The sequence below is a fragment of the Drosophila navojoa genome, chromosome 4, assembly GCF_054131105.1.
Source record: "Drosophila navojoa isolate 15081-1374.11 chromosome 4, UAZ_NAV_1.0, whole genome shotgun sequence".
NCBI classification, from domain to species: Eukaryota; Metazoa; Arthropoda; class Insecta; order Diptera; family Drosophilidae; genus Drosophila; species Drosophila navojoa.
In genome coordinates this window covers 5,708,943-5,735,640 of record NC_142892.1, presented here as the reverse complement: position 1 = coordinate 5,735,640, position 26,698 = coordinate 5,708,943, and the positions used below count along the sequence as shown (strand labels likewise).

The 26,698-nt window shown below is 41.6% G+C and overlaps 1 protein-coding gene across 6 annotated transcripts in view; it reads right to left on the bottom strand.

The window, feature by feature from the left end:
• The window catches only part of Rbp6 (RNA-binding protein 6), a 195,011-nt gene that overhangs the window by 4,670 nt on the left and 163,643 nt on the right, over window positions 1-26,698 (bottom strand). For 3 of the 6 annotated variants that reach the window (XM_018100413.2, XM_018100412.3, XM_030384438.2), the window contains 6 exons: window positions 17,827-17,875; window positions 11,251-11,333; window positions 11,091-11,175; window positions 7,169-7,204; window positions 6,999-7,082; window positions 559-624 (listed from right to left, as the gene is read on the bottom strand). In XM_018100413.2, the coding sequence (XP_017955902.1) occupies window positions 559-624; window positions 6,999-7,082; window positions 7,169-7,204; window positions 11,091-11,175; window positions 11,251-11,333; window positions 17,827-17,875 (403 nt within the window). Of the gene's footprint in view, window positions 1-558; window positions 625-5,184; window positions 5,720-6,998; window positions 7,083-7,168; window positions 7,205-7,871; window positions 11,176-11,250; window positions 11,334-17,826; window positions 17,876-26,698 lie in introns of those variants that run through there. The other 3 variants (XM_018100414.2, XM_089259885.1, XM_089259884.1) reach the window with 3 other exon arrangements.

The following is a 26,698-nucleotide window of genomic DNA, read 5'->3' as shown; positions in this document are numbered from 1 at the left end:
CTATCAGGATTGTATGAATCTATTGAAACAGGATATATGGGAATGTCTATTGATGACTGAAGATGAAATGGTATGCGAAATAAACTCTCTGCACGGCTATCTATCGTTTATGCATAAGCTATCGATAGAAGTTTAGGTCTGTGAAGCCTGAGCATGTAAGATTTAATTTATATACTATTTGAAAGAGAAGGACTAAGATTTTCCATGATTGTGTAAATCAATTGAAATACTTATTGGAGATTGTTAAGTGAAACGCTGGAAGTGAAACACTATATGTAGAGGTAACAGTAGAAGTGTGGGTCTATTAATAAGAGTATGTACCTAACGAATTACAGGAATGTTCAATTGTTGTATACATATATGGTTGAGCATGCGACGTACATTCAAAGAGTTAACGTAGAGCTAGTTTAAGATAATATTTTATAATGCAATAATGATCATCTATTTATATTCTATTCTATTTCTAAGGTGCCTTTCCATTCAATATTTTCACTAATTCCATTACAAATCGTAAGTCTTTAAAAGATGATTGCAAAACCAAAAACATTCGGAACTTACCTGACAAAGCCTGTGTTAGTAGTGGTGTATTATTGTTGGGGGTCAGCTGCCCGTTGGTTAGATCAACTGCAAGTGGCAAAAGATTGCGAGAGTTGTACATTAAACGGGGGTCAAGTCAAATGAAAAACAGCTAGTTAAGAGCTTGGGCACATATAAAAGAAATACCTAAGTTATATAGGAATATACATGTATATATATATATATAGTTATGAAAGTCATCAAAGACTGAGCTCTAAGTGGTATATATAGGTATATAAAAGAGAAATCAAACTTTTACGATTATAATTAGTATTAGGTAATGTAAGTTGTCTATCTTTTTTTTTCTTTTCGAATGTTGTAAGTGGAACAAACAAATCAAACAAACTATTTAGTATATATATACGATTAACTAAGGCTGCACTAGAGAGTATAGAGTAAAGGAAGAACCCGAAGCCCACAAATCGAAATTCCACAACTAATGTTATTTAATGGAGCTATATATAGTATAGATGTATGGGTATATAGAAGAGAGCTACACGACAGAGCCAACTTGGAGGGCAGGTTATGAAAACACGAAGAAAGAAGAAGAGAATAACACAAAAAGTGTTTCTGCTGGGTTATTAAATGAACGTTGTTGTTGTGTTCCTATGAATGGAGGCCGGGCTGGGGGGATGAGGCGGTGGAGCGGCAGAGAAACGAAATACAGTTAGAACGCTTGGCTGCGGCGCACTTTGCTTTTTTGGGCGCTTTTACTGTTATCATTGTTGTTGCTGTTGTTGTTGTTGTTGTCACGGTCACAGCTGCTGCAGCAAGTAAAAATACGCCAGCGCCAATATTGAAATGACAACAGAATGAGCATGGCCAGGGGGATTGTGGGTGGGCAGTCGGGATTGTGGGTGGAGGGGCGTGGGAATGGAAACGGGTTGAGGGCAGGAGGCATAGACAACATTGGGCTAAGAAGTAACGGGTTATGGCTAACGGATTACGGGCTGGCAGGCAAGGCGCATAGCAGAGAGAGAGAGGGAGTGAGAGGGAGAGGTGTGGTGGGGTTGGAATTGTAGCAGTTGCATTTCCTGCGGAAACACAAAAATTGATGTAACGTAACGTGACGTAACGTAACGAGGCGTGGCTATGCCAGACGTTTGCTTATTGTGCTCGTTGTGCGTGTGTGTGCGTGCGCGTGTGCCTGTGCGTGTGTGTGTGTGTGTGTGTGGCGCCAATCAAGTTTGGCTTACGTTTAGTTTACGCTATTTTCATTTATTCTTTTTTCGGGATGTGTGCGCCATGTTGTTTTCATTAGCGGGCAAAAGCTGCTGGCTATAGAGCTGGAAATAGCGGTAACTGCCTTTTTCTAAATAAATAAGTTTTTAGTTTCATCTATATAGCTATATGCTCTTCTTTTCTTTCCTTCGACAGTTGCAGTTGTCGTTGCGTTGCCGTTACCGTTGCCGTTGTTGTTATGGGCTTCCGGCAGGGGCAGCTGGTGTTGTTTCGTAGTTGTTCGACTTGTGGTTTGGTAAACAACACTGTTTGTTGTTTAACAAGATGGCAGCGTTGTCAAAACTTGAACGATTTACCAACACTAAGGCAAGAGGAGGACAATGTCTATGAGACACGCAAAAACGCAAAACATGAACTGATTAAAAACACATTTCAAGAGCTACGCTTAAATTAGGTGAATAACAAAAGAACAATGAATACAGAGAAAGTGTGAGAGAGACAGAGAGAGAGATAGAGATATATATATGGTATGTATATGTTTACTTATGACTATAGATATATGAGCTATATAATTTTGCTCCATTTTCCAACACTACACAATTGTTTTTTCAATTAGTGTGAACTAAGACTAGTTGCTACATTAATTAGCTTAAATTTAGTTTACAAATAGATTTCATTTTTTGTTTGTTTTTGATTTTCTTTTATGAACTACTATTAGTTTGATTATAGTTTCTAGTTTGGTTAGGACTACACACACATATGTATATATGTATACTATCTAGAAGGTGTGAGAATACATATGAGAGCTACTGTACTGCCGCCGCGCAAGCAGTTTACAATTTGAGTTGCGATTGCCCATGATTTATTTATTATTTATTTATTTTTTTCACTAAGACTTCAGCTAAATATAATCAATTAACAAGCTAACATTACATATAATAGTTAGAAAATGTGTTTAACGGCTTTTGCGTACAAATATATATGTTTATAAAGAGAGAGATAGAGAGAGAGAGAGAGAGTATATCTATATATAAAGAGAGATTATGCTGTGGGATTATGCAGTTTTTTGACCATTTTTAGCTGACCTTGTTGGCAGTTGTGGCACATCTTCAGCTGCTGCTGCTTCTTCATCTTCATCTTTAGCTGCTGCTGCTTCTTCTTCATATTGCGCATACGCCTTGTTGATCCATTTGCTTGCTGCTTTCTAACGCTAGTAAGTCTAAAGAGCTAAGGCCTTGCGGCTAAAAAATCATAAACTTGGCTTTGTTTTTTTTTTCGGATTTTATTTCCATTTTTTGTGCATTTATTTAGTTAATAACTTTTTTTTTTTTTTTTTTGTTGCATAAGCAATTTCGAATTATGCGTTTGGCAAATTTTTGTTTCATCATCTTGGTTTGCTTTTGTTTTTGGTTTGAAGCGTTTTCTTATAAATCACAGTATATACGTGTAAAATACATAGATATGCGTGTGTGTTTGTGTGTGTGAGTAGTTAGTTATGCATGTGTGTGTGTGTGTGTGTGTTTGTTTATAAATAACTTGCAAGCATTTCATATATATATATATATATATATATGTATATATATGTATATGTATGTATATATAAGTTTAGATACCTTCAAGCAGTTTTTGCTGCTTTGTCCTTTTGTTTCATAATTCATATTATAATTTTGCCAAAAAATCTTATTGCATTCAATTAACTAATTAACAGCTTTTCTGTCTTTTGCGTGTATACGTGTATATGTGTATGTGTATTGGTAGCTAAGTAAACGAACTTACATTAATGGAAAGGACATTAGAAAAATTGCATTTTTCATCAAACTTAAACTTTGCTCTTCGAAAATGGATGGACATTAATATTGTATTTCATTTTTGTTTGATTTTTGTTGTTGTTGTTGTTGTTGTTGTCATATTTAAAAATTGATCGTTTCCATTATCATTATTAATATTATTGTACAAATGAAATTAGATTTTGATTTGATTTTTCTTTTGTTGTGTATAAAAGAAATATTTTTCAACTTATTTGTAGATATATAAACGTTTTCTTTTAGATATAATAATATAAATGTGTGTGTATATATATATATATGTATGTATATAGTTAATGTTTTATTCATATATAGAGATTTTCAATAAAAACTTGAATTTCGCTCATATTTTTGTTTTTGTTGTTGTTGTTGTTGTTGTTGTTGTTGATTCAGTTTCAGTTTCAGATGCAACAACGATGAAGGAATTTGTATGCAGGATATGCGATAAATGTTTATATGTATATGTTTTTATATGAATAGAGTTAGAAGGATTTCATATATTTGATAGAGAGAGAGATAGATAGATAGATAGATAGATAGATAGAGAGAGATAGAGAACTGAAAATTCAACTAATTAATGAACTTTTGCTAGAAATCTGTGCACGTTCGTTGATTATCTAAAAAACTCAGGGGAAACGAAATGCAAATAAAATGCAAAATGCGAAAAGAAAAACAAAATTCACATTATGCAGGAAATTAATTAAAGGATAATAATATGATGCTACACACACACACACATACATGTGACAGGCCTGCTAAAATGTTGTACTTTTTATCTAAATGGGTTTCTCATCCGTGTATGTGTGTGCGTGTGTGTGTGTGTGTGAGTGTATTTGTTTATTTTTCGTATATCGTCGACATTTGGGTTTCCCACTAATTTATGCAGATGGACTACAAATAAAAAATTTGCATTTAAATGCGCTAACTGTAAAATAGTTTTATTTTTATTTTTTTTTTACAAATAATACCAAATGGGAGTTGTTTAATGAGAATTAATGGAAATTACAAATGGGGTAGCATCAACGGAGTGTTTACTGCATGTACGTGTATACGTGTGTGTGTGTGTGTGTGTATTGTGTCATATCTCTACGGGTTTCTCTACACGTTTATGCGATTATGTTTAGCCTAAGGTCTACATATGTATCGAGTATATATGTATGTATGTATATCGTAAATCGAAAGAACTGCACTATAGATACGCCTGATATATGTGTATATAGAGACTGGGTATACGTAACTAGTAGCTAGCTATATAGGGGTTCCTCTAGGCAGTACAAACAAATGCTAAGTATGTGTATTTAGTAAAGGTCTAATAAGTGTCCGCTATAGTATATATATATATATCTAGATATGAGGGCCAGCTACAGTGTGTACACACATATATGCGCCAGCAGCACTAAATGTGATTATATATATATATAGTATGTATATATATATAATTTTTTCTTTTTCTTTTATGTATGGGTCTGCAATTACAAATAGTTGTATAAGTTCTTTATTAGATTCTGTTTGGTTTTGGTTTTGTTGATAGATTCAATATTTGTTGTTACCAGAAACAATCTAAGCTAATAAATTTCAATTGTTGTTGTTGTTGTTGTTGCTCATGTTGCTGTTGCTGTTGTTGTTGTTGTTGTTGTAGTACCTACTTGTCACAGTACAAATGATTTATATAAATTTCTTTCTTTTTTTCTGGTTTGGTTTGCGTATTGTCGTTGAGACCAAGCGAGAGAGTTAGAGAGAGAGAGAAAGGGAGAGAGAGAGAGAGAGAAAAGAAACAAAATGGCAAATGAAATATTAAATACAATATCGCCGGCCTCTCGCTTAGCTTGAACTGGTTCTCGTTTGTCGTTTATGCCGCTCTCTCTGGTTATCTGGCCCTTATAGGGTTTTCTTTCTTTATTTTGTTCGTATTTATTAAAAATTGATGTTGCCCAGAAATTGGGATTTGATTGCGGCGGTGCGCGCTGTCAGCGCCGTGGCCAGCGGCAAAGTCAGCGTTTGATGGTGTTGATGGTATCCCGTTTGGGGCTGATTGTGCACGGCAGCGGCAGCCGCTGCTGCACCGCCGCCAGCGGTGCAATTGGCGGCTCTGCTGCGGCCCGGATTCGTGCTACATGTGGTACCATAACTTCTACCGATGCCACAAATAGTTAAGCCTACAAAATCATATGAGACACAAAATGTAGAGACAAACAGAGAGAGAGAGAGAGTGGGAGAGAGACACAGAAAGAGAGAGAGAGAGAGAGAGAGAGTGGGTGACTAGGCTAGGGTTGGGACGAATGCGTTTATATGAATAATGATATTTCAGATATTTGCATTCGTGAATTTTAGGGCACGCTTCTTAATCTGTTTGCTAAATCTTTCTCTACCCTGATAATCGTTTATCGTTTATCGATAACTCTGGCTAGTGTCGGATTTGAGTAGTTTCAAATGCTTTGCCAACATCCGTTCCAACCCTAGCAGAACTAAAGAAAACACAATAATAAGAACCAAAACTAATGATGGGAATGCATGAAGAGGCGAGGTGGCTCTAGTACTAGCAAAGTGTTTGTGGATAATGAGTTTTGCACAGTGTATGCGTGTGACGTGATATGGGGAAGCACAAAGCCAAGCAGCATCAATGAATGTGCCTAGATAATGCAAATATGTTGTAGGAGCTGCTTCACTTGGGAATTTAATTTCAGTTTTGAGTACGATTTGTGCATTGATATGACGAACGCTCTAGAGTTTGGCTTCATTTGTTTGTATAGTAATAAGATGGTTTTGTTTTTATTAGTTCAGATTTTGATATAATACTCGATTGAAAAAATATCAGTTTAGATCATAGAGTCAGAGTCGCTTCTAGGCCGTGCTGCTGGCTGTCGTTGGGGCGACCAAATAATCACCGATCAGTATACGATTCTCCGGCATTACGCCCATAACGCCAGCTAAAAGGTTCCAGAAAGAAATAAATAGATTAAGAAGAAAAAGAAGAGAAGAAACATAGAAGGAAAAGGAATATTTCGACTGATACGGGAACAACAAATCATATAAATAGCAAACGAGAGTTTTCGAGCGATAGTTAGTATATTATGCTAATTAATCATGTTACATATATGTATGTATATATGTAGATGGATTATAGCTAATTGTTTGACTAGTTAAACAAGGCCTTTCGTCATATCAACTAACACAAATTGCAATGCGGGATAGGCTTTGGGCTTTAGGCTTTAGGCTTTAGCTTTAGTTCGATTTCAGAGTAGTCACAATACATTCACGCCAAATACATTCACACACACACTCACACACACACTGGGTCTTTTACGCACACGGGGCTTACGACATATGCATAGGATATACTAAATAATCATATATATTTATAAGTAGTTAAGGTATGTGTGATGATGTATGTGTGTGTGAGACAGAGAGAGAGAGATAGATAGAGAGTTGACTTACCAGTTGGATAGGGTAGTCCGAAGCTGGGATAACCCGAATAGCCGCGACCAGCGGCATAAGCAGCATACGCAGCTGCCGGAAAGCCTGCGAGAAAGAGAGAGAGATAGAGGGAAATCAGTTAGATAACATTATTTCAAATCCCTTCGGTAGATCTCATTTCATATGCTTACCTTCGGGCAATGTCCCCAGACCCCACATGATGTTATCTATATATGGAGCATGAAAAACAAGAGAGAGCACGAAAAAAAGAGAGGCATAAACATAAATCAATTACTAACATTCATAAGTGCGCTGAGTTAAATGCTAAGAGTACTCCTAGAAAACAAATAGATCAAAGAGATATATATGTTGATATATAAAGTTATATATTCGATAAAAGTCTAAGTCTGTTCAACTATATATGTATTAAATAAGTTCTGAAAGTGTTCGTGTGTGTATGTGTGTGTGTGTACTTAATGATCTAATTGTGTGTGTGTTAACTAAATAATAATCGATGAACATTTATCGATTATTATATACTATATACTAATATATATGTAAGTACTGCTGTTAGAGAGTTCGACAGATTCTAAAATGTTTTTTTTGGAGCAGCTTTTTCTTCCATTAACAGCCTCGACTTGCTGAGCTATAGTTAAGAATATATAGAGAGTTACATCTGTTGTACCATCGATACAAGTATATATATCTATGAATGTATATATAAATAGATATGACACAATTCTAAACACTTAGTTATATATATATGTTTATATAGAGTTGTTTAAATATTGTTGTAAATACGTAGACATTGTTTACTAGAAAGGAAAAAAAGAACACACATTTAAATACTATGCTAAAATGTAAATACTAGACTGTTATTTAGTTAATCGGTTCACTAGTGTAGTTGTTCGAGGCGGGGCGAGCATGAAAGCATTTCTAAAGCCTCGCTGCGCATTTCTACAAAATGTCACAGACTCTCGAGGCCCATTGCGTTTCATTGGCCCTCAACTAATTAAATGAATTCAAAAGTGTTTACACACACTCACAAATTGACAAAAAGGAAATGAGAAAAAATGCACTACAAAGAAAAAACAAAATGTGGTTGAAAAAAGAAACTAAAAAAACATCGTAAACAATTAAATAGCAAAAAACAATTGGACAGCTAGTTAAAAAAAATGTTAAATGTTAATTTAAATAGATTTTCGTTTTTTGTTTGGAATGTTTAATTTGTTTTGTTAGTTTTTTTTTTTCTGTGCTCCATGGCTGTCATCAATCATTCAATCAATCAATCAATTATTCGTTCATCATTTTGGCATCGTTTCCTGTGCGTAGTCGTTGTTGTTGTAGCTATTGTTGTTGTTGTTGTTGTTGCTGTTATGGTTGTTGTTGTCTTGTTGAACTTAGTCTTAGACACGAATGAGTACACTATTACAATGGACAACAAGTAGGAATGTTGCTAGTCGAGCATAGCCGACTATATAATGCTCGTTTATGAATGAACAAGTTGCGAAATTATGAAAGAAACTTTGGAAACTTTTGAATTATCAATATGGGTTTATCTAAAATGAGTCTCGATGGTAACATTTGGATAAGCTTAGCTGCACAATTAGAGTTGCCAACAAACAAGCCACGCCCCTAAAAGGCATGTACTCTTCGCCTTTTACTACTATACTTACTGCACACACTGGGCTTATACTTAATATTCGATTTCACAGACTCGGACAAAGTGCCAGACGAACCTTATATACCCTCTTTCACCACAGCTAAACGAGCATAAACATTCAAGTATTAGCTAGCAGTTAACTTGAAGCGCTTAATGCGCTTAGCAAGTAAGTAAATGTTTTCATTTATATATATAAATAAATGTATATATATAGTATATGTATACTCAATAGCTAAAGTTCATGTTTAAGTCAAATATTAATGTCTAAGTAGATGTATATGTGTGGGTATGTATGCATCAGTTATTAATTGGCCAACAGCTGGTAGGTCTGTGAGAGGCTTTTGCGCTTCAATTGACATTATCAATTTACCAGTGTTGTGAAATTTTCAAATTGGACAGACGGACGGACGGACAGACAGAAAGAGAGAGAGAGAGAGACAGGCAGCTGCCAATCTACGGTCACTACGTTTGCGACTTTCAAATTGTTTAACTAAAATGTTTGACACACATACACATACACACAGATTCTTATGTGTGTGTGTGTGTGTGTGCGTAAGCCTGTCGGCTTTATTTGTTGCCTACTTAAATGCGGCTTTACTTAAAAGCTAATTTTGATACATTTGCTAATTTATGACATTATTATATTGTAAACGTTAATTATATTCGGTTCTACAGTTGTTATACATTTTGAAGAGCTATTTTCGTATGAGCTGAAGTTGGAATATATAATAAATATATATATAATATATAGTATATATTGTATATAGAGTTGGTAAATGTTAGTTATACAAGTATTAGAAATATAATTGTGATTGATTTTTCTTCTTCTTTTTCTTCGTTTTTCTTGTATTTTTTTTTTGACATTACTTGTTTCTCAATTTGAATTTTCATCATATTTGCATATTCAGTTCTTACGCTCTAGTGTTGTACAATGTCTAAGACTTACACGCAGTTTGATTTACAGTTACGCTTTACTGTTACATGTAGAATATTACGTTCGTTGCTAGGTTAACACTAAGCATCGATAGTTAATCGAAACGTTGAGCAAAAACATCTATGCAGCTCTCTAGAAACTGCACTTAATTAATTAATTTTGTTAATTTTTTTGTTTTGTTTTAGTAAGTAATTATTTTTTTGGTTAAGCCTAGATCTTAAAACAAAATTTCTTAAGCTCTAGAGAAAGAAACGAATGCGTTACGCTAAGTTAAATTTTTAGAAATTAAGTATATATAATATATATCGATAATACGCATACGGCGCGTCCTATCGATTAGACACAGTAATGTATGTACATTTATATATGTATGTATGTATGTATGTACGTATGTATATTTATGGAGCATACATGGCTAGGGAGAATCATACACGTTTTAGACCTAAGACCTAAGTATAAGTAATGCGATACGTTCGCGCTTTGGACATTGAGACGGAATGAGAGTTCAGTATGTGTGTACGTGTGCGTGTGTGTGTGTATGTGTGTAAGCGTGTGTGTATATCAGACATCAGGCTGATTGAAAACGGTCTGCCGTTGGGCCTGCTCTAATATATGCTCGGGACGGCGGCTCACTGCGGCCTGGGCGGTCAGATGCCGGGCAGCTGATAGAGCGAGGCAGCTGCTGCCGTCTCGAGGCTGGCGGGCATCGCCAGCAGCTCGCTGAGCGGATAGTGGGCAGCGGCCAGGGCTGCATTCTGGCGCAGCTGCGCCTGCTGGGCGGCTGCTGCGGCCGCTGCTGCCGGCGCTGCGAGCGCGCCCAGGGTGGGCGTGGCCCGTAGGCCGCTGCTGACGGCGGCGGCGGCCAGCAGGCGCTTATAGCCCATCACAGCAGCCGCGTCCGCATAGAGAGAATTGGCCAGGGCGACATTGTTCTGTGTGGCATTCGCAGCAGCTGCGTATTGCAGCAGCGAGGGGGCGCCGGCGGGCGTGGCACTGGACAGTGGCAAGAGCGAAGGTGCGCCGGCGGCAGCGGCTACAACATGTGCGAGCGATTGCTGCTGCTGCTGCTGTTGCTGTTGCTGCTGCTGTTGATGCTGTTGGGCGGCCACAGCAACTGCCTGCTGTTGCTGCTGCTGCTGTTGCTGCTGTTGCTGTTGCGTGGCAGCTGCGGCCGCTGCGGCGACGGCAGCGGCTGAAATGTGCGTGGGCAGCGGATAGGGCGTGTAGCGCAGCGAGGCGGCCGCTGCGGCGGCGCCCAGCAGCTGCTGGTGATGGTGATGATGGTGTGAGTGTGTGTGTGAGTGTGGATGTTGTTGCTGTTGCTGGTGGTGTGAATGGTGTTGCTGTTGTTGCTGCTGTTGCTGCTGCAGCGCGGTGGCGGCAGCGGTTAAACTACTGGGCAAGAGGGCGGCGGCGGGCGTGCCGGCAGCAGCAGCAGCAGCGGCAGCCGTTGCCGCCGCCGCCGTTGCCGTCGCCGTCGCCTGATTCGCGTGGCTGCCCCAGACTACCAACTCACCGTAAGCGGAACGACCGGCCGCCCGTGTCTTGGCCAGATTTGCCGGCAGCATTACCTCCTTGGGCTGCGCCTTCTTGCACTCGACCTGGGAAGCAACGGGATTAGATATAGACAGAATAACGGCACAGCATTTCGTTTCATTTGGCTTCGCTCGACTTACCATTTTGTTGTTTATCTCATGGAAATGAATTTCACAAACTTTGTCTACCACATCTTCGCTTTGAAATGTAACGAAGCCAAAACCTGCAAAAAATCAAACAAACAGACAAATAAGAGAACCGAAATAGCCGAAAGAGTCAGTGAGTCGGAGAGTCAAGGCAAGTTGAAGAATGGGCAAACAAGTTTAAGAGCTGCAAAAATTGAACGAAATATGCTTTTGTGCGAGCGGCTAAATAATTTACTCAAGTGTCGAGACCGAGACGAGCCCAGACAGCCAGCCAGCCAGCCAGCCAGGCCACTGCCACTGCCACAGTCTTCCCTTCTCTGCACCACTTCAGCTCCACCCCTCTGCACCTCTCGCTGTTTCCCACCATTCGCCCCCTTGGCTGACCTCAATATGCGGCAGGGACTCAAGTGCCGCCCGAGCAGAGTAATTCAAACACTGCCCAGCTCCCAGTTTACATAGCAAACTTTGCCCAGCTCTGGAAATAACCCAGCCGAGTGCATAATAAGTTTGTCATGAAGTTTTTACCTACCTCCCCCCCTCGCCTGACCAACACTACTACAGCGCCCCACTAACTACTCTGCATGGCAGTGCTGATTCAGCGCATTCGTCGGGTCCCATTCAATTTCTATGCCGAAATTTTTCGTTAATTTCTGCCAAAATTTAGAATCTTTCATGGGCTGCTGCAAGAGTGGGCCACATGCCATTTCGAAACTATGCTGAGTTGGCTAGAGCTGACACTAACAAAATTATCGATAATCAATATGCAAGCGAATGTTGCTCAACACTGGCGCAGGATCTTAGCTGTGCATAACTTGTGAATGGTTTTTTACTTGAGTCCGGCATAATTTCATTAAAAACATATAGTTTTGAATGGTACTTAAGTATGGAAAGACAATCGATAATATCAAGAGAATCGAACATGGCATGGTTTTTATTTTTAAGCTGAGATAAGATTCCTCTCCTCCTTTTGATATATCCTGTAGCTGAAAAGCTCTTTAGATATGAGACTAAATACCCATAACTATCGATAATTAGTTATCGATTGTTGTTTACGCTGTTCTATATATTAATTGATAGAACATCTTAAGTTCGTATGCTAACTTAACTAGCTTTTAATGCTTGTTTACATGAAAAAGGAAACCCAAGGACAACAAAGAACCAAAATGTTTTTAGTGAAGCTCCATTTCGCCAGTGTGCGTGTGTCGATGTCTGTGTGTGTGTCGATGTGTGTGTGCTGTTGCTTTTAGCTTTCGCTTTGGTCTTATCGAGGTTTTTCAATTAGCGCAATTGTCTGAGATTTGGCCGGGCCAAAAGGACTGTGCAATTAGCAAGGCCAAGTGCAGACACCTCATGCCACGCCCTCCAACATCGACTTTGCTTTCAGTCTCTGACTGTGTGTGTGTGTGTTTGCCTTGGCATGCGGGCGTTGGGCGTAGCTGACAAATTAGTTGAAACAAGTAACAGTAAACACGCAGGCTTATTAGCGACATGTGCTGCTTTCCTTTAGCTCTCCACTAACTCCCACTCTCTCTCTCTCTCTCTCTCGCTCTCTTTCTCACTCCTTTCATCTCTCTCTCTCTCTCTTTCTCGCTCTACCTCTACTTGCAACAACTTGTGGGCGTTGAGAGTCTTCAGCGCTCTCTCGCCCACTTACTCTCTCTCCCTCCCTCTCCCTCCCTCTCCCTCCCTCTCTCCTTCCCACTCACTCTGTGCCTGCTGTGTTTGTGTTTGTTTTAATTATATAAAATTAGCGCACGTTGCAAGTTGCACGTAGTTGTTGCCACTTCGGCAGCCGCTGCCACAGGCGCAGCGCCTCCGTTCATGCTGGGGGCTCCATTTTGGGCTGGCTCTGCTCCTGCTGCCCCTGACCACTCATAAATCAGTCGAGCGTCGACCGAGTGGCTGGCAAATGAAGCCAGCAATTTCTTTTTTGGCCTTCTGCTCGCTCGCCATCTTCGCCTCGTGCCACGCCATGCCACGCCATGCCCCATTTGGCCGCCCACACGTAACTCAATCAAAAATGTATCTGCCGGCAACAAATACGGCAGGGCTGGCATGAAAAATGCCCCGCCGGCTGGAGTCGCTTTGCTAGTTAATTCTGCGGCTGCTTTGCTGCCATTTTTACCTGTCGAAAATTTCCCGCAGGACGCCGAGTGCCTGACGATGCCTCTGCCAACTGCACAAATTGCACACTCATGCATGTTATTGCCAAGTAACGGCCACAGATATGCCATATATGCACACACACACACACACACGCAGCCATGTATGTAGCTCTGTGTGGGGTGGACACTGCCTGGAGTGGAAAGGGGGCGTGGCAGTTTGCCTGCCAGCTGTTATGACTGCGCAGCGCCGGCTTGCCAAAAAACGAGAAAAATTACAAAATTTTCAATTTTAATATTAGTAGCGGCTGGCGACGCCAACTGACAACTGCCAACTGCCAACCGCCAACTGCTATTGCCCCACTCACCCGTCGCACCCGCACTAACACCTCGACTGCAACCCAGACCAGCCCAGTCCTCGCCCCTCCCCTCCCCTCTCCTTCCATTCATCCTTCTCAACCGGCTGTTTAGGCGCACGTTGTGCATGTCCTTGGCTTGCCAAATGAAATTCATAGCATAGTTCAGGGCGCTGCTGTCGTGTATCCCATATCAGCCACAGTGGTAATTGTGCCAAGTGCAACATTTCCAACTCAATGGCCAGCAATGCGCATAGAAATATGATTTTCATACATTCTCATTTGCCTTTATCGATTGCAAACTGAACTCAGCTGGGCTCGAGTTTTGTAATCACAGTTAATCTAAAATATTTAAGCATCTACTCGTAGTCTAATTAGTTGCTCTAGCCACCTCTTGTCTTCTTAGAGTATATTATTATTATTCTTAAATACTTTTTATGCTTATCCTCTTATACTCTGTGCTCTGCTATGATCTTATACTTGTATTTATAGTCATTCTTATCTGCTTTCTCTACTGAATCTCCTTTAAGCGGATAGCCTGTCTATCGTCTTCACTAAACTCACTCATTTCCAAATACTATCGTTTCTTTTGATAATGTCTCGCATATCCCTTAAACGTATACCTTTATATAAATAAGATCTATCGATAACTGTGAATACACTCGTATCTATCAATAGTTCCGTACATATTACCAAATTGATTTCATATATTTAATCAAGTATTATTCAGTTTATGTTTATCTTTGCCTCTTCTACGTTTCCTTAGCCTAGTGACTACTGTACTGGCAGCTGTTCTTGTTGTTGCTGCAGATGTTAGTATGCCAGCCTATATTGTTTTATGGCATATTCATATAGTTTTCGTTGTTGCCCTGCCACGAGGCCCCCGTCAAATCGCTTACGTTTTCCTTTTTCCTATTTTATTTTTTGGGGCCAACTGCAGCCGTTAGTTGGAAAAACGTCGCTGCAAGTTTCAGTGACCAGGCTTACATTTCACTAGCCCCCCCTCTCTCTCTCTCTCTCAGTCTCTCTCCCTCCCACTCTCTGTGTTGTCTGTCTGTATGTGTCGACTGTCTTTCTGTCCGTCCGTCTGTCGCTGCACACATGATTTATGAATGAGTAACAAACTTGCTGCCGTGTAGCCCGAGCAACGTCTTTGCTCGCCTGCTTCACTTTTTTTTTTCCTTTCGTTCGCTTCTTTATTATTGTTGCTGTCCTGTTTCTGAACGTCAGCGTATCTGTGTGTGTGTGTGTTTGTGTGTGTGTGCACACGCTGGCAATTGCCACATGTACGCCAGAAGATGGGCACCTTCTCCACTTGGATCGATAAAATGCAATTACAGGCATATCGCAAGTGCCAGTAGGCAGCTACCAGGCGGGCAGTCGGAGCAATCGGAGCAGTCGGAGCAGCCCTGGAGCGTCTCTTAGTCCAACTCATGGCAAAAGGTCGTCCATCGTTGTTCAGCTAGTATAAAAAGTCGCCTGGTCCGCCATCGCCATCGCCATCGCCATCGTCGTCATTGTGGCTAGAGCTACAACTAATACCCTTTGATTAACGACACACATTTTCTATTGACTCGCAGCGAAAGCGTCGCCCGGAGCGGGGGCGGCTCGATTGGCTGTTGGCCATTCGTTGGTCGTTGAGCGAGTGCCCTGTGAAGTTGGGCAGTTGGTCTTGGCTAACTAACAACGCCTGCATATTTCATCATATGTACTCTGATCGACCTAGGCAATTGTAATTTGCGAAATTGCCGTGTCCTGCCGGTCATGTCAATAGCAGTCTAACGTCTTCCATGTCATATTCATGGGGAAATCACATCAAACGAGGCTATGCACATTAAATGCTATTTTTAACCCAAAGAAAACAGAAGAAGAAGAAGCAGAGAGAGCCCAGAAAACCACTGACAATTTAGCTGTCATGCTATTATCTGAATTCGAGTTTGAATTTGAATTTGAGTTTGAGTTTGCATTGGCAGCAATAAAAAATAAAAAGGATATTTAAATACTTCATCAATATTGTGCACGAATCAAGGACAAATCGCTTTCACTTCGGCAAATTGTTGTAGAATTGCTGAGCGCTGGCAAAGTGGATTATGAACTATACTATATATATCGAATGGAAAAAGCAAATGTTGACTGAATTAAAAATGAAATCAATTTGTTATACTATAAACATTGAGCTGTAAAATTGCTTCAGCTCAGCCAGAGTTCGCTCAGAGTTCGCTCAGAGTTCTCTTTGTTACACATGCGAGATTTACATGCAAATTTCATTTACTAAAATCATTTCTCGATCTGAACTCAAGTTTTAGCTCTTAAATGGGATTTCTTTCGTTTACTGCAAATAATTCCTCGGAATTTTGCTGCTGCTGCTCTGTAAATAGCTATTTATTTGATTTTAATTTGAAATGGGAATTGCGCTCGGCAATCAGGCCAAAGAATTAATAATATTATTGCCTCTCTCGGCGCAGCTCTCTCTGCTTTATAGACTCGAATAAATCTGCATCGTTGGCAATTTGCAGTTTTATATCTTGCTCATGCATTATCTCTGAACAGTTGTTGCGCTACGCTGCCTCTTCCGCTCGCTCTTCTTGACCCCGCCTCACCCTCATCTTCCTCTCCCCCTCGCTTGCTGTCTCTTCCTCTCTCATTGTTCAGCTGCAGCAGCACATAATTTTTAAATGGGGCGCTGCTTGTTTTTATTGCCATTTGCAAAGGCTGCACTGCCCTGCTCCTGCTCCTCCTGCTCCTGCTGCTGCTGATTCCGAGTTGAGTTTTTGTGTTTTTCATATGACTGCATCATGATGCAGCATTCGGTACTCCAGCGTCCAATTAAACGAAATGTTCTGTGGGTCGCGTTCGCCTCTGCCGCTGCCTCTGCTGCTGCCTCTGCCTCGCTGCTTATCTCTTGGCGGCGCCCCGAAGTATGCAACAATTTTTTATGGGCCGCATACAAGCAAAAATCATGTTTCCTTATTCCCGTGTGCGTAATTTGGTTGGACAGCGGCTCCAACTACATGAGGCCAGCAAGTTAACAAGGCCAGCCATGAACTCTCTCAGTGTGTGTGTGTGTGTGTGTGAATTGTTCATTCTGTGTCTGTGTGTGAGTGTGTGTGTGTAGAGCAACTATAGAGGCAACTATTGATGCATGCACAACTGTCCAGCTGAGTGTGTCTGTGTGTGTGAGTGGCTAATTACTTTTGGGCCACGACATTGTTAGCCGACTATGTCTCTCTCTCTCCCCCTCTCTCCACCTCTCTCACCCACTCTGTCGCCCTGTGTGTGGGCTGCAAAATGGACACATCAATCTTAATGTGCCTCGGCTGTCTCAGGTGGAAGCTGCTGCTGCTGCTGCTCCAGCTGCTGCGCCTCCTGTCACATGTCAATGGGCGTTCGCAATGCGAATTTTCGGCGCGTCATTTAAAACTTTAATAAGCAAAATTGACAACGACAAGCAGCCGACCCGGCATGGCACGGCAGGGCATGGCGCCCATGACCCGCCCACGCCCACGCCTACGCCCATGGCCGAAAAAAAAGAGAACGGACTCACTCGTGCGCTACAAGTTCGTGTAGCGGATGTGCGCTGGAGATTTAAGCCTTTGCCGGACAGCGAATCCCAGTCCCAGTCCCAGTCCCAGCCGCTGCCTCAGCCTCAGCCTCAGCCCCGCCCACTCAGTCGCCCGCTCAGCTGTATGTGCGGGCTATATCCGGTTGCATTGCACAGGTAATCTTTACGACTAGCTCGCTCTCTCTATATCTATCTCTCTCTCTCATGCTGTTAGCCTGGCCATTTTAATGCCACGTTTTTACACACACCAAAAAGAAACTGTATTAGCTCTGTTTGTGCTCGGCTATCTGTAACGGTATCTGTCATGCATTGACAACAACAAAAAAGAGAAAAAGCTGGAGCGTTCGCACTTCCGGCTTGCCCGTCTTCTTCTGCATCGTTAAAGCCCGGAAACGAAGCAGCACAAAAAATGAAAGAAAATATCTACAACAACAACAAAAACAAGAGCCGGAATCGAGTCAATGTGTGTTATTATAACGAACTGTATTATTAACGCTTATCGTTTATCGTTTATCGCTTATCGTTTATCGTTTATCGTTTGAGTGCTCACCTCTGTGCCGATTGGTCTGCTTGTCAAACATCAGCATCGCGTCCTCGATCTGCAAATAGAAAAATGCGAGAAGAAAATGAATAAAAAGTTGTGCTAAATTTTTGTACTTTGTTTTTCACTATTTCTCTCACTCTATCTCTGTCTCTCTCCATCTCTCACTTTCCTTTTTTTTTAAGTTTTCAGTGCGCGCAACTCAATTAATGGCCGACTAAAAGCACTGAGCAGACAAAACTGTTGCTAATTGCAAAACTAAGCGCCAACAATGGCCAACACACACACACCCACAGATACACACTGACAGAGCTCTGGGCAAAAGTTTTTGGCCATTATGACGCAAACGCAAAGGGCAACTTATAATGATAGTTGACTGACTGACAAAACCAGCCCAAACTATGCAACTAACTAAGCGAACAGACTTTGGCCAGTTTGCCCTCAATGATGAACTGCAGCAGACTTTCTTTAACTTACGTATATATAGATAGATAGATATAGACATGCTGCTTTATTATCATATGCTAATTGATAGATTTTTATTGCTAAATAGAGTTGAGCCAGAGTTTGACGTTAATTGTTTTATAATCGCTTGGCCAAACTGGCTTAGACATTAGCTGAGATACTTTGGCTAAGAGTTAATTAAGAGCACTGGGGACTACAAAGATCCACGCTTCGCCCAGTTGTACTGGTAATGCGTAAAGGATCTGCCAAGGATATGCAACCTTTTCGCGCTTTTACAGCTTCGTTAATCAGAGCTGCGGCTACCTTTGTATATCGTATATAAATTATTAATTAAATCTTGCTTCGCTATTGAATTACTTGAGCTGAGGCACTTTTTATGCTCTTGCAGCTCTTTTGACATGTTGTTGCCACACCCACTCACACCCACACACCAACACACCCACACAAGCACACCCACACACACATGCAGTCTGTCTCGCTCGCTCCTTACTCGATTACCATTCCTTGGTAGCTGGGTCTTTCATCTTGCTGCTATTCAATATCATAATATGACAACTTTTCGCTTTGGCCCTGACGCTAATTGCACTTTGGCTGTCAAAGTTGCGAGCGAACATTAATGAGCTGCCTGCCGCATGCCCCAATGCCGCATGCCCCATGCCAGCAGCGATCCTGTTCGCGCTGCTTATGGCCATTGATTAAGTTTAATCAATGAGCTTAAGGCAACTTCTGTGCATTGTAATTAAAGTGCAGCTACAGCCCAATTGACGACGATAACAACAGCCTTATAAAAATTAATTAAGCCGCAGTTGAACCTCGAGCTCGCTGCAACTTGCAGTTGCATTTAACGGGCAACAGAAATACAAAGACAGAGAGTGTGGTAGCGAGAGAGAGAGGGAAGGGCTGAGAGGGAGACTGACTGAGTGAGTGAGAGCGCACAACATTGTTTTTCAATTAACAATCAACAACAATGCCGCAACAATGCGCGTACAAAACCATCAGGCGAAGGTTGCCCCGGCCCCAAATGAGACAAAAATTACCTGCCACAGTGGCAACTGCAATTGCACCATTGCAATTGTTGTTGTTAATTAAGCGGGCAACAGTTGCTGACGACTGTTGCTGCCGCTGCTGCTGCTGCTGCTGCTGCTGCTGTTGCTATCAATGCAGCGGCCAGGCCCATCATAATTACGCCAGACTGGGTCGCTGGCTCATTATGTTGCTGCTGTTACCGCGTGGGCGTAGGGGCGGGCGGCAAACTTTAATTCTATTAGCAAAATGTTAAATGTGCATGGCCACAAGTGGGCGTGGCACTGCCACTGGCACGCTGCGTAATTTTATTTAAATCTGAATTCATTAATTCGTCATAATCCCCCAATCATTGCGCCGTCTGCGTTGAGAACTTCAAAAAGCCATCAACGACAGACGCTGCTTACTACTAGATCCTTGGAGTAAGCCCAATCGCACGCGCTCTGTCTCTCTCTCTCTCTCTCTCTCTCTCTCTACCACTCTCACTCTGTCTCGCTCTCTGCGCTGGGCCAGTGGCTGCCATTCATTTGGCTCATTTTGTGTATAAAAATGCTGCGCCCGCTGAAAACGGCGTCGCTTCATTATCGTAATCGTTATATAAAACAGCGGGCAGGCGACGACGACGACGACACTTGTCTGTGTGTATGTATGTGTGAGTGTGTGTGTGTGCGCGTGTGTTTTATGCGTTTTGCGGCACATTATGTGGCTGTATCCTAGACGAAGTCGCTGCGGCTGTGGCGGCTGCCGTTGCTGCTGCTGCTGCTGCTGTTCCTGACATTAATGAATGTTGCCGACCGAAAAAAAAGTATATAAACAGAAAAATGTATATGTATTCGCTTGAGCTGCGCCTTCCTTGAATGTGGGCAATGGGAGCAAAGAGATGAAACTTAAAAGCAGCCATTGACAGGCAGAGCGCAGAGAGCTCAGGTGCTGCAGCAACTATATATGCCCATATATGCAGCTAGACTAACCATCCACACATATGTTTAAGCAGCTTTGTCAGCTGCTTCCAGAGACATTTTCTACCGAACCACTCTTATCACTGTATTGTAATTATATTGTATAAACATGTTTATGTATTTACGTAGGAATATAATTTGATGTAAATCAATATTAATATTAATATTTTAAGACAATGCATAAGGTCTGCTAAAGACTTATCTAATTCTGCTCACTCCACTTCAATCGCCGTTTGCTGAATCTGTGAGCCATAGAAAACGTTATCCGATTGCGTTTGCGTTCGAGCTGCTCTGCTCTGCGCTAATAATCGCAAGAGAGAGAGAGAGAGAGAGAGAGAGAGAGAGAGAGAGAGAGAGAGAGAGAGAGAGAGAGAGAGACAAGAAAGCTGCAGCGAAACGTAGTGTACAATGTTGCTGTGAGCGTGTGAGCGGGATAGACTCTACGCACAGGCTATGAACTGCTCGCACGAAGAGAATGCGAACAGAAATGGGCAGAGGCAGAAAGAGCGAAAAGTGCAAACTATGAATTAGAAAATGAATAAATGGGAATGGCAGGCGATCAAATTGATACAAATAATCTTGTTGAATTTGTAAAAAGTATATAAAGAAGCAAAAAGTCAACTTAGTTAACTAGAAAATCCTAAAAATGCCTTAAATTTGGTATTTTTATATTCATTTACATATATAGTTTACATATTGTGGTATTTTGCCCATGCTGAAAAAGGCCATAAATTTGGCATTTTTATATTCATATAAATTATTTACATAATATGATATGCTTCAAGAGGCCGAGCCTCAATAATATGTTAATTTTCATATATATATTTAAAACAAGTTTTAATAACTAAGTACAATGGCCATAAATTGTCCAAGTTAAAATACATTGCCAATCGATAGCAGCAATCCTTACAAGAGACTTTAAATTTGGGAATATTTAGGTATTTAACGTTTGGCCACTTTATTAAACAATTTTCATACACATTTGCCTTTTGGCTAAACAAAAATACAAAATTATAAAAATTACCTAAAAATTCCCTTTGCATATGCATTCAAGACCAACTCGGATTTATCTAGCGTACATTCTACTGCCTCTGGAGGTATACCCAGCACTTACTTTTATGCAAACTAGCGTGAAATTGTGGCGAAATTGATTTTTGCTCAACTTTTTACCTTTTCGTCTCGTTAAATCAGCGACGGCAGCCGCAGCAGCAGCAGCCGCAGCGGCGGCCACTCGAGCGACTAGAAAGTCCTTCAGCGAAAACTTTTAACTGGATAATTTACAGTAATTCATCTTGCTGTCGCTTTCCTGCGGCTTTCCATTTCTATTTTTATTTTTTCGTGTTGAGAGCGAGAGCGAGAGACACTTTATGCAGCGCTTGATTGCGACAATTTATACGGCGTCCGGCTTGGCTTTTTGGGCATATTGACAGAGGGGGCAAAAAAAGGATGGCGGAAATTTTAAAGCTGCAGCCGCTGAATAGTCGCATTTAATGAAAGCTCAGCGGGGCAGCAGCTGCGGCTGTAGCTCTTGCAAAGTACACTTACACTCAACTCCACACACTCTACACTTACTTATATATACATATATATTTTATATATGTATACTTTTTTTTGGCTAAATGAAAGGAAGAGAGAAAAAAAAAAATAATAGGGAGGAGCGAAGCGAAGCGAAATGAACTTTTTGGTAGCTGGACGTGCGAGTTGTCTAAGTGCCGGATTGGGGGATGGCACATCTTTCAAAAACTTTTGCCGGGCGACAGCAAAAAAACAGGCAGCAGTAGCTACTCTATATGCCAAATATCAGTACACACATTCATGTGCATGTGTGTGTGTACATGACTGCGTGTGGTTGAAATATAGATAAACTTTTTTAAGCTCGTATTTATTACATATTTGGCTGTAAGTAGAATTTAAGTTGGTTTTTGCCTTCGGCGACCCACGCGGCGTATGAGTAATGCGCATAGACATGGAGAAAGCGGAGGGAGTGGCATGGGTGGGGCTGCTGCGCTGCTGGTGCACTCAAGCGATATGTTTGCGACAAATTTGCAATCAAAAACGCATCAATTGAGCTCGACAGCAGCAGCTCGACGCATTAATGAGCAGGCCAGAGCACAGCACGGGCCATACGAATATGTGTATATGCGATGTATATTTCAATTAAAAAAGGATTCCGATTTGTAATCCACAACTTGATTTGTTGTTGCTCCTGCTGCTCCTGCTGCTGCTGCTATGCCAGTCATGAATCCGACGGACCCAACATTAGCAGCACGAATGAAACGCAAGTATGAATATTAAATTGTGTATGGAGATTTGAGCAATTAAGTGAAACAGAGACAGCAATAGCTAAACACAGACTGAGTGAGAGAGAGAGAGAGACAGTGGGTGGGAATGAATGGCAAATGGCAATGATGGAAAAGCTTTTGCATAGTTTATGCCCTTGGCTTAGTAGATCAACTATTAATGGAAGAAAGAGTGAAATTTTATGGCACGCAAGCAGCGTTGAGGTGGGCGAGGTGGGCGTGGCTGGGCAACTACAATCGGTATACAAAAAGCTGTCCTTAGTTAAGCAAAGGTCACGAGCAGCATACAATATTTACATATGAATGTTGCTAGTATGAGTGTCTGTGTATGTGTGTGTGTGTGTGTTTAGCTTGTCACGGAAATGAAGCAGAGTTTTTAATGCGGTTGACTGATTTGGGTTCTCAATTGAATATGGAGATGTTATAAGAGCACTGATACAACAACAACAACAACAACAACAACGACAACAACAATGTGAATCGCCCCCAGCTACTCGTCTAGCTATAACTTAGTTATGCTCTTTGTATGTGGTCTACAATGGCTATCAAAGGTCAGCAGAGTATCATAATAATATTATTCCTTTTGAAGCGTGTAAGTAAATCTGATGAGAATTTCATAGAGATTCGCTCTTTCTGCTGAAACGCACTTGTTTGCTTAAAGGTAAAGTTTATGCAACTTGAGAGATATGCCATGCTTTTAAATCTACTGAAATGGAGGCGTACTCGGCGATTCCCAAATACTACAATAATTTAAAATTATATAACTTGATTAAAAATATACATTTCTGATCAACTTTGATACTATTCTCCATATATGTACATATACATGCTTATACAGCTGTACCAGAGTTCTTAAATATATTTATTTAATTTGTATGCTTTAGGCTCTTCTATGCAAATCTCAAACTTTGCTTTATTCCCCTATACATTATGAATAACTTGAATTGCCTTAAATAGCTTTATCTTTAAAGTAATGTCTGTTTTATCGTCAGCATTATGGACATGCCAGCATTTACTCTGTACATCTAGCGCTCTTCTATGCAATTCTCAGTGTTTAATGTACTTGCTTTTATCATTTTCGGTAGCCTAACAGCCCCTCCCCGGCTCAGCTCGCCTCGCCTCGGCTCGGCTATTATTACTGTTGAAAATGTTGTCGAAGTTATCTTTGAGGTAATAATAGCTGAGTTTCGCATTTTTCCTTTGGCTGATTGGGTCATTATTTGGCTGGTCGTGCTGGGTAGGGAGCCGGGCGCGGGGCAGGGCGGGGCCAAGTATTTTATAATCATGAAAAGCGCTACGCAAAGCCAGCAACTTGTCATCACTTTTAATGAGATGGCCACAGCAAAGTTTGCCACCTTTTTTTTGGTCGTTATCGTTGTTGTTGCTGATGTTGTTGCTGTTGTTGCTGTTGTTGTTGCTGTTGCTGTTTCGCTAAGCTTTGCATGGGCGCACGCAAAGTCCACAGATTCACGCTAGCTACTAAAATTTAATTAATATCGATTTCGGATTTGAAAAGGTTCAGCTCCATTGGGGTCGGCTTTTGTAGCACACACACACACACATATACGCACACACACACATACATACATAATGTAAAGGGCAGGCTTTGTGGCGGTCGAACAACTTGAGAGAGGGTTATGCACCACAAAAAAGAAGCTGAAGACGAGCGGACAAAAAGCGGCCCAGCATAAGAAGCTGAGAGGCTGTGGCGTGAGTGGGCGAACGTTGTACGCTCGGTGTGGGGATGGGCGAGGCTGGGCCATACAAAGATGTTACAGCTTAGGCAAGAGGCTCGCATGCCTCGGCAGTGAAAAACTTTTAATCTTTGCGAGCATAAGTAAGATATATGTACTTTGTGGAGTGCGATTCCACATGAGATCGCACAAAGCACAGCTCTATACATATACATATGTAAGAGTGTATGTGCGTGTGTGTGTGTGTGTGTTATGATTCAAACGAAAGCAGCTGCTCAATATTTTGCAAAGTCTCTTGGACTGCAGACTTACTTGAGTTGAAATTGAGATTTCTAATGGGATTGGTTTCTCAGCCCCGGACAGCTGCTTAAGTTGCCCGGCCTTTATATATACACACACACACACACACACACATATACATATATACTTATAAATCTGAATGTAAATGAGGCAAGCAAGTTGCTGAACAATTTTCGTTAATTAAAATATTTTCAATGTGTAGTTATATATGCCTGCTTGCTACGGCTGCTACGGCTGCTACAGCTGGTCTGCAGCGTGGACCCCCAGGTCCTGGCAGCCTGCTAAGGATGCTCGAATTACAAAGCAAATTATAATTTCATGAAAGTTAAACGAGCAACTCTCTGCCCAGCTCAGCTCAGCTCTGCTCTGCTCTGCTCAGATCAGCTTGGGCCAATGCAGCGAGTGGATGTGGGCGTGGGCGGTGGCTGCGCACTTGAGTGCAAAGGTGGCACCGGGTCGCACCGCTGTGCCCAAAGATTGTGAATTAAACATGCTGAGATAGCGTGGCAGCTGCTGCCAGACAATGGGAGCGAAAGAGACAGCCAGCTGGTTGACCGGAAGCATTGGACGAACCCGAAAACGTAAAATAATAACAAGAACAAAAATAAAGCGCATGGGAAGAAGAAGACCAAAATAAAATTGGCATTTTTTACTTTTATGTGTGCAAGTGCGAATTTATGTCTTTAATTATTCAACGCCTCATTTGTATGCGCCCAGTCCCAAGTTCCACTGCCTCCCCCTCTCCCCCTGCCACAGCCCCTGCCCCTGCATTCACCGTGTGCTGCCTTGCTAAAATGCCAGCATGCATTTCCGTTTCCGGCCACCGCCAGCATTGCATATGGCTGGCACACATGTGCATCGTTCAATTCCTCTGACTCTGACTCTCCCACTCCCCCTCCCTCTCTCTCACTCTCACACTGTTGCTGTCTCGCTCGCTGGGCAATTGAAATTTCAACTGGCGCAAAAGTAATTCAATTCAACGGCTGCCCCGGAGACGTCGAGCAGCCAGCAGGCATCGACTGGCACTCCGTGTGAGATTCTCGGCTGCATGTCCTTACAGTGCTGGGGATTCCTTGCTGATGGCATTTAAGAAGTTATTGTCATAAATGTTTGAGTTTGTTTCTTGTTGTTGTTGTTGTTGTTGCCGCCTCCTGCGCATCCTCCTCTCGCTCTGCCCCGCCCCCACACGACACTTGCCTCAAATCAAATTCTGTTGCTGTTGCCGCAAAGACACAACTTTTATTTAGCCATGTTGAATGGGCTGCAGACGATGCCCATGCCCAAGCCCTCTGTGCCCCTTCCCTGCCGCTCCTGCCAATTTGCAATTCTAATGTAATTTTTTCGCGAATCATAAGTTAGCAAATGCCTCACACTCGCCCACGCCCAAGACTTGTGTCGCCTGCCAGCCAAGCCTCGTCGCCCTCCCACTCTGCCTGTGTCTCTCTATGTTTGCCCCTGGGGGCAACGCCTTTTAAAATACCCCAGCAACTGTCTTTGACCAATTGTAAACTGGGCGTCCCCTTTTCGAATTTTGTTAAATTTTTTTCCTTTGTTTTCCTTGGGTCCACTCGTTAGGCCCACAAATCGATCAGAGCACAAGAGCACACACACAAAAAATATGCTAATTTCCTGCATGTTCATTGCGTAAGAAAATTAATTCGAAATCGAAAAACAAAGACAGCCAAATCAAAAAGTCGAACTTTTAATACTCTAAAAGGTCAGCTGGGCAGAGAGCCTGAACTTTCGACTTGTCTGCAAACAACGTAAAAGAGGGAGAGGAAGTGGAAGATGTCCAGATAGTTGAGCCATGTGACAGCTGCTCGATGAGAGAGAGGAGCTGCTGTTCATATAAAGAAATTTGATTTGAATTGAATTCTAGGGTATTTTGAATATCAAATTAAAGCTTCTGGATATTCGTGGCGTAGCTGGCTAAGACTCTTGTATTAACTAATCAAAGTACAAGTTACTAAATATTTTTCTTTCGGCACGCAATAATCTTTACGACTGCCTCTCAAGTCTGCGCCCTGTTAACCCTTTTTTATTTGATTTCTGGAACCCTTTTTATACGCTCTTTGGAGTTGGAGCATTTCGAAAAGGGACAGCAACAACAACAAGGGCAAACGGCTAAAGTAAAAACAGC